This window comes from Armigeres subalbatus, chromosome 2, assembly GCF_024139115.2.
Source record: "Armigeres subalbatus isolate Guangzhou_Male chromosome 2, GZ_Asu_2, whole genome shotgun sequence".
Taxonomy (NCBI): Eukaryota; Metazoa; Arthropoda; class Insecta; order Diptera; family Culicidae; genus Armigeres; species Armigeres subalbatus.
The window spans coordinates 383,193,659-383,201,545 of record NC_085140.1 but is presented as its reverse complement, the minus strand read 5'-3'; the positions used below and the strand labels follow the sequence as shown (position 1 = coordinate 383,201,545).

The window sequence follows — 7,887 nt, the reverse complement described above, 5'->3', positions numbered from 1 at the left end:
CGGCCGAAAGCTATTTGGTTGAATGCCACAACCATTAGGCTGAAACCCATCTGGCCGAAAGTCATTTCTTAATTAATTAATTAATCCGCTGGATTGGCTTTTCTCGGTGATTCTCATTTGGCCGAACGAGTTATTTGGCCGAAAGGGTCATTTGACCGAAAATGGCATTTAGACGAAAGGGACGCTTGGCCGAAAGGGACGTTTGGCCGAAAAGGTCGTTTGGTCGCAAGGGTCATTTGGCCGAAACGGTCATTTGGCCTAAACGATTATTTGGCCGAAAAGGTCATTTGGATAGTGAGAAATTAGGAATGAGAAGAGAGACGTCTCACTTCTCACTCTTCATTTTTCTCTTCTAACTGTAAAAAGTGAGAAGCGCGAAATGAGTAGTGAGATGTCTCACTACTCACTTCGTGCTCCTCTTTTTTTTTTTACAGTGAGAAGTAAGAAATGAGGAATGAGATGTGAGACATCTCACTTCTCACTCCTCATTTCTTACTCTTAATTTTTCACTTTTCAAATGTCCTATTCGGCCAAATGACCCTTTCGGCCTAACGACCCTTTCGGTCAAATGACCATTTTTGTCAAACGACCGTTTTGGCCAAATGACCCTTTCGGCCAAATTAGCCTTTCGGCCAAACGACCCTTTCGGCCAAACGACCCTTTCGGCCAAACGACCCTTTCGGCCAAATGACCCTTTCGGTCAAATTACCCTTTCGGTCAAATTACCCTTTCGGCCAAACCACCCTTTCGGCCAAACGACCCTTTCGGCCAAATGACCCTTTCGGCCAAACGACCCTTTTGTCCAAACGACCCTTTCAGCCAAATTACCCATTCGGCCTAATGGTCTGTTCGGTCAAATGGCATATTCAGCCAAACAACTTTCGGCCTAGTGGCATTCGGCCAAACGACCCTTCACCCATTTGGAATATCTTTCAGATCAAAAGATCCAAACATAAATAAATGAATTATTTTTCTTACCGATGTTGATATTGATTTTATCAATCCTTTCTCTTATACTTAATAATACTTTTTTTTTTTAAAACTTTTGAGGTAAAGAAGACTTATGGAACTGTATACCATACATACATTCCGTTTCTTCCAATGATGACCATAAGGACGTATTCGGTGAAATTATTTATTTATAAACAATTGGGTTTTCGAAACTTGTACATTGAGAATGGAGTGCTAATCTCAAGCCCCATCTTTAGGCTCCCTGTACATTTCTACTAGTTCTGGTCAATCAAGTGGTAGCAACTACAAGTTGCTCAGCCATCGTTTGCCTAATTCGTAGTCATACTTTTGCAATTAAATTCCATCGATTAGATAACCCATAATTCATGATAATTGATCCTAGTTTTTATTAACCATCATTAAAGCTATGATTTCCATTCTACTTAGTGTAAAAGATAGACAAGAGTTTCTGCCACGATCAAAATTAATTGTATCCCGTTTACCATTGCGTTCGACTGAAATGTGAATCAACAAGTGTCTTCCCTTATGTCCAGTCGTAAAATTCATTTCGTTTCTAGCTGGGAAACAGACATGTACTGCAATTTATTTGCCCACAAACTTGTGTTTGTAGAGTTTTCCACAGCACTCTATCGTATCATGTGTCTATGTTCATCACCGTAAATGTTTTCGTTTGTTCATAAAAAGCCTATCCCCATTCCTCCATCTTCGGCCCAACATGCATTGCTCATGTCAAATAATGCTTTCGAACTTCGTCGGTACACGTTCCAAAGCGGTCCAGCAATTCCCAGGCTGCAGTCCAACAAAAGGACTACACCAAGTAATAGATGTCCATTCAAGTTTATTATTTTGATTCCCTCGAAAAACACTTTTCCCTAAACGAACCGTCCAGCTCTTGGCACTTGCAGGAATGCAACCATGCATTCGTTGCCCCCTGGGATCTTCCAACGGTTGCAATCTGAATGTTTGCCGTACCTGCCGCATGGGCAGCGTCCGGCGTGCAACGATACCACTTAGAGTACGATTGCAATCCAAACTTTGCATGTCCGTTTTGATTCTGACGAATGAGTTTGGCTAACCAACGACGACGATGACATCGTCACAAAAGCGGCCTTCTTCAGTATGCATGGTGCGTCGTGGATCCAGGAGTGATTTCCTCAGTACGATAGATAGTCGGACGATGCAATTGCATGTAGTCCGGTCCTCCTTCTCATCAGGATAATATCATTAGAACGGATTCGTTCCGGGGCATCGTTGAACGCAACGCAATATGGGAGGCGAAACCACATCGGAGGGATTCAGTCGAAATCATTTTAAATCTTTGCTCTAGTTGTTTGTTTGAAGCGGACTCAGTCAGTTGACTAAAGGCCATGTTGTGATGTTGTTCCTATTAACCGTGGGACGATTACTCTACTACATTCGTCTATCAGGCGGTTGTTGAGCATCGTGCCATGCTTCTGGGCTGGACGCAATCTCCACTTGATGCACATAAAAAATAATGCAACTTGTGAGGCACGCGCGAACGACATTTACAATTTGTTTGGATACCAACGCGTCGAAGAGCTGAAGTATAACAAATGAACAAATTAAATTGGAAAAAAATATCAACGGATATCTTGTTGAGATCTTTTTTTTCTGTTTTTAACATTTTAAATCACCGACTATTTTTCAACCCAAACAATAAAATTTGTTGCAACAATTTACTGTAATGTCGTCAATGGTGGCATCATTTCTATCAAACAGGTGGAAAACTAATTGAAACGCATCAATCGTATCGTTCCAATCTATCAGCATGAGATCTACACTTGTCCTGATCTGACGGAAGATATTGCCAATGTTTCTTGATTGAATGACATCACTTTCGGCAACACAGAATCCATCGTTTGCCAAACCCACAATAGAAACGCTGAGAGAAACGAGTGGAAAAAAATCAATATGCACATAACTGATTGAATCGTTAATCGGTCGATTGTCGTACAAAGCCGACTGCACAGACAGGAACATCAATTGCACGTCACCGCAGAGGTTTTCGTCGTCATTGAACCAAAAACTGCATCAATTTCAATCTGTGCAGCGTTTTTTTGGCATTCTCTCGTGTCAATCTGGTGCGCTGCAGCTTCCCATCCGTTTCGTTTCGGATACGATTCGTACGGCGGTGATTGACGTCGGTCTTAGCCTATCTGATGCTTGAATTGAACGATCATTGATGTGACATTCAGAGACGGACATCAACCACAGGTGGATATAAATCTTCCTGGTCTCGAAGAACGAAGGCTGATGCATCTGATCTTTTGAATATGCCTACAATCCTCCCCAGGCGGTGGACAACGACGGAGGATGATGGGAAATAAATTTCGATTGTATGATGGATTGCATCAGCACCAGCGAACTGGGTCTGGATGGGGAATCGCTGTAGGTGCAAAGATTGAAGCGCCACGATTCTGACAGGTACCATATTATGTTTATTGGTGGCATAACTGCCTTACGGCTTTTTGCGTGTGAAGTATGTGAGGATTAGAGGTGGTCAGTGAGGTCTCAATTTGTTTTTTATGGCAATTCTTCCAAATTGCAGCAATTTAAACGCCAATGTGTAGTTTTATTAGTGAATAAGTCCATACAGAGATGCGTGGCATACTGCTAACAGAAAATTTATGCAGTATATTATGAGAGCCGAATTTTACTTCAAAGGGATCAGCGATCAGAGTTTACCTCAGAAGAAGTATGAGTACTAGACTTCCACGAGAACCACGAGAAATTCTTTCGAACTTCCACGGAAGTTTTTCCAAATATTAACAGATTTTTTTCCGAAACGTCACGCAAAAGTCCACAGGAAATTGTTACTAATTTCCACGGGAGATTATTTTAAATTTCCATGAATTTTTTTCCCAAACTACTAATTGTTTGAAATTAAGAATTCACGATTGGTATTCGGAAAACATTCGAATAAGCGATTTTTGATTCTAAGGAGACGCTGGGTGTTTTACTCTGGAAGACTTGTGCGATGGTAGTTGATAAACCTTTCTCGCTAGTGCGAAGGAGGCGCATGGTACTGCGGGGGACCGATATTCGCAACGCACCAAAATCCGTCCACTTCATGAGTGTTGCGGTGACAAGTAAAGGAGCAAAGAGCAAAGGAGCAGGATTGCCAATCCGATGGAGATGGCGAGTTCGATTCTTGGTCCCGCTCTAGGATGTTTTCGGGTGGGAAACATTCTCGACTCCCTGGGCATAGCGTATCCATTGTAGGGTAAGACGGTATAATGCGCCCCACCTGGCCAAAACGCCCCACTTTGATTTCTAGAAAACTATAACTAATTAAGGGTCAAAATCAGTTGGTACCTATAAGTATTTGTAAACCCATCATACTATGCAAATGTGGAAGTATTTTTGCATTACGCAATGAAAATAATAGCAAAATACAAAAAGTTACAGTTTTGATGTAACTTTTCATGTTTGTTTGCTCAACATTCTGGAGCGACTCTAGCATACTGTCCGCAAAACTTTCAATGGAACACTCAGGGCAACAAAATAACTTTTCTCAGTGGTTAACATGATATAAAACTGCTTCCATCTTCAAAAATGTAACGATTTTCGGAAACATGTATTACTGGCCAAAACGCCCCAGTGTAGGCAGGACGATATGCCCTTACCAACTGGACACAAACGCAGCGAGCCTGCAGCAGTTGCTTCCAAATTGTATGGAAAATATTGAAATGTGATTCACACCTGCTTAAATGGACCTATGTTGTTTTTTTAATGTCAAGTGCATAAGGATTTGTAACCTTTTTATCATGGGATTGATAAAATACTAATGAAGGGCTATGAAAAGTCGTTGGTTAAGATGGGGCGTATTGCCCAGGCACTTTTTGAAATTCATTTTTTTACGACTTTTCAAAAAAGCTTTATTACGTGTTATCTGTAATATTTTTATATGACTACTCATGGGCAATGCATTTGCGACTTCTTGGACTACCAAATAACACAAAGTTTGCATCAATTGCGTTGAAAAGTAAAAAGTTCTCAAGGAGTTTTTTTTTATTTATCTTTATTAAGGAGACTTTCAGCCCTAGGCTGGCTCGTCTCCGAGCTACACTGTAAAGTGAATTCATGCCAAGGATGAAATTTTCACATTTACAATATATAATTCAAATTCAATTTAATGCATTATTTTTTTCTCGATCTGGTGTTGTACGTTTTCCAGTCCGATTCATTCTGCTCTCTGCTATTGCTCGTATCGTACACGTCATCCCCACATGATCTCTTCGGGATATTATCGTCTCGCGTATCGCTTGCTGTTTCCGATGCGGCTGGCAATCGCCTTTTCGCGCTGGCTGCAGTAGTGCCGGGCCCAAATAGTATGTTGTCGTCGTCGTCACTTTCGTCGTCGTCGTCGTCGTTTTCGCTTTCGATTGTTTCCGTTTGCACTGACAGAGGGTCGGTAGTGGTGTGCTTGGATGAGTTTGATGGCATTGTTGATGTGCGTTCTGCAGCCGCCACTGGGCACTTTGGTTGCGGCTGATTGTTTGGTTTTTGACCAGTAACTAGCGTCGGTTCGTTTTCGATAACGATGCGTGAAGGTATTGGTTTTTCTACCATCATCCGCACTACTCTCACACCGTTCAGCACTCCCGGGAAGAAGTTTTTCCACGTCTCATTTTGTATGGAGATTATTTTACCGTATTGCTTCAGATGGTTGGATATGGTGGTGTTCGGCATGCGTGGCGAAAGGTCGTGTAGTTTTATTGTAGTAGTTGGAGCATCGACGTACACTGGTACGTGATAGAATACTCCCAGGTGAAGGAAAGAGTGTTTCAGGTGGTTTTGCTTTTGTAGCCGTGGAGCTACACCTGCATCGTTCATTTCGATAAACACGCAGTTGTTGAGATTGTGCAGCTGAATACTCTTAACATCAGCCATGTCAAGTTTGATGGACTCCTCCAGGAACTTCTTTACCTGCTCTAAAGGGGGTCGTTTTGGGAGAACACTAAAGTCCACAACCAGCGTGTTCTTTCTATGCGACATTTTCGCCGAGTGGATTCGTCACAAGAGCCGAAGAACTGTGTTCACTGAACGACTGTGCGGAAAAACGTCTGTTACGCGCGAGAAGCAATTGCCAACTGGTCTCAAGGAGTTGCCTTAGGGGGGGGGGGCATATTATATCGTCTTACCCTACTTGCCACAAAAGATACATACCTATGGAATGGTGGACATAGAAAAGCTTTCAATTAATAATTGGACAAAATGGAAGATTAAAACAACACAAATCAAAAACAAATCGCGTGTTGTCAAAAAAGCTTGATCCACTTATTATTTGGCCGTTTCTTTTCAATTACTGCGGCGCCTCTGGTGGCCGTACCGAGAAGTAAAATACATCACATCATTGCGGAAGGTTTGTTTAATTTATGGTAAAATTTTCATCAGTATTGATGCTCACGTTCAAAAGTGATCGATAATGGAACGCGAGAGATGGGATCACGTTGGAAATCCAACATTGTCAGGAGGAATGATTTCAAAGTATCTAAAATAACCGAAATTAACTGTAAAAACTGTCAAACGTTATCGGGAAATACTATTACTCGATCGCGTAGAACAAAACAATCGTATAAGTGGAGCATACGACCAGAAACTACAAATGAAAGTCTGCAGAGCAGTTCGGAAAGTTGGCTGCGGAATGGTGAGTTGACATCTGGGAAGGAGAGACCTACACAGCTCTGGTCCTCACAAGTTCCAATCTCATGCTTCCGATGACAATCGACCGCCAGCTAAGGGTTTTGTACTTAGCAGGTAGTGCTGCCTAGGCACTGTTGTCCTTCTGACATCAGCTAGAGTGATGGGGTGCGACCAAAGGGACCATCGTCCCTAACCCCTAATCCCAAGGCGTTAAGCGACCCGTGCCGAGGGGATGCATGGCTAGGGGGGTGAAATAATGAGCTAGGCCTTTAACGGAGCCTGTGGGGTACCTTGGGCTTTGGCGTGGTGGACCTCTTTTCCCGAGCAACTCTTCAATTAGTGGTAGTAGTGTAGGCGACAACCCCTTCGCAAGAGGTGGGTTGTTCAGGTCTCCGCCTAGGAGGCCAGAGGCAATAGTCGGCAGCTCAGTGCGCAGCGCCAGCGTGGGTCACTTAACCTTTTCCTCGGCTACGCCGGTAGAGGTTATGGACGGCCCATGGCTTGTGGGGCGATGAACCGCAAACGCGATGGGATTTTGGCTTTCGAGGTGGCGCCGGAACAGTTGGACGCCATCATCGACTTAGCGTCATCGAAGCATAATATCAGTAAGGACCTCAAGAGGAGCTTGCTGAAACTTCGAAAGTCGATGTTGGACGCCAAGCTGGAGAGGGCGGTCGGGACGGCCAAGTGTAAACCCGTGAAATCCGTGGAGTCAAGGTCTACCCAGACTGAGGCTCAAGGATTCGCGGACTCGGGCAAGGTCGAATCGACCGAGGGCGTGCCAGCGAAGACGGTGGTGCCAAAGTCTATCCAGAAGGGTACATACTCTTTTTTTCACCGAGATCTCAGCAATTTTTGTGTATTTTCCCGAGGTGGGCGCCGTCGAGTCTTAGCTAACCTGATTTTTGCCGAGATTTCAGTAAAAGTGACGTTTCGGTTGCTGAGATTCGGCAAATATTTTGCTGAAAATCAGCAAAAAACAATATTTTTGCTACTTAGCTATGGCAGTGCCCGATTTTGCCTAGCTTGAGAAAGAAAAACTTAGTGTGTAAGTTGGTGGAAGCGTCTACGATTATCTGGAACGGCCATCCCGGAGTATATCGACTTCGGCGGGTTTCGATACCCGGAACGACTATTTGAACCTCATGTGCTGCTATCGCTATGCGGAGGTTTTATGAGTCTGTCAATGGCGTGCGGAGAAAGACAGCGCCATCTCCCGTCATGTGCAACGACCAACAAGGGAATTTG

At 43.5% G+C, this 7,887-nt stretch overlaps 1 protein-coding gene across 1 annotated transcript; it reads right to left on the bottom strand.

Moving 5' to 3' along the window:
- Window positions 1-5,114: 5,114 nt before the first annotated feature.
- On the bottom strand, window positions 5,115-6,013 carry LOC134217314 (uncharacterized). The gene has a single exon (XM_062696063.1). The coding sequence runs from the start codon at window positions 5,989-5,991 to the stop codon at window positions 5,134-5,136; it is 858 nt and encodes a 285-aa protein (XP_062552047.1). The 5' UTR covers window positions 5,992-6,013; the 3' UTR covers window positions 5,115-5,133.
- Window positions 6,014-7,887: the final 1,874 nt, after the last annotated feature.

Coding starts and splice junctions, on each gene's coding strand:
- LOC134217314 (XM_062696063.1), bottom strand. CDS start 5,991: ATGTCGCATAGAAAGAACACGCTGGTTGTGGACTTTAGTGTTCTCCCA.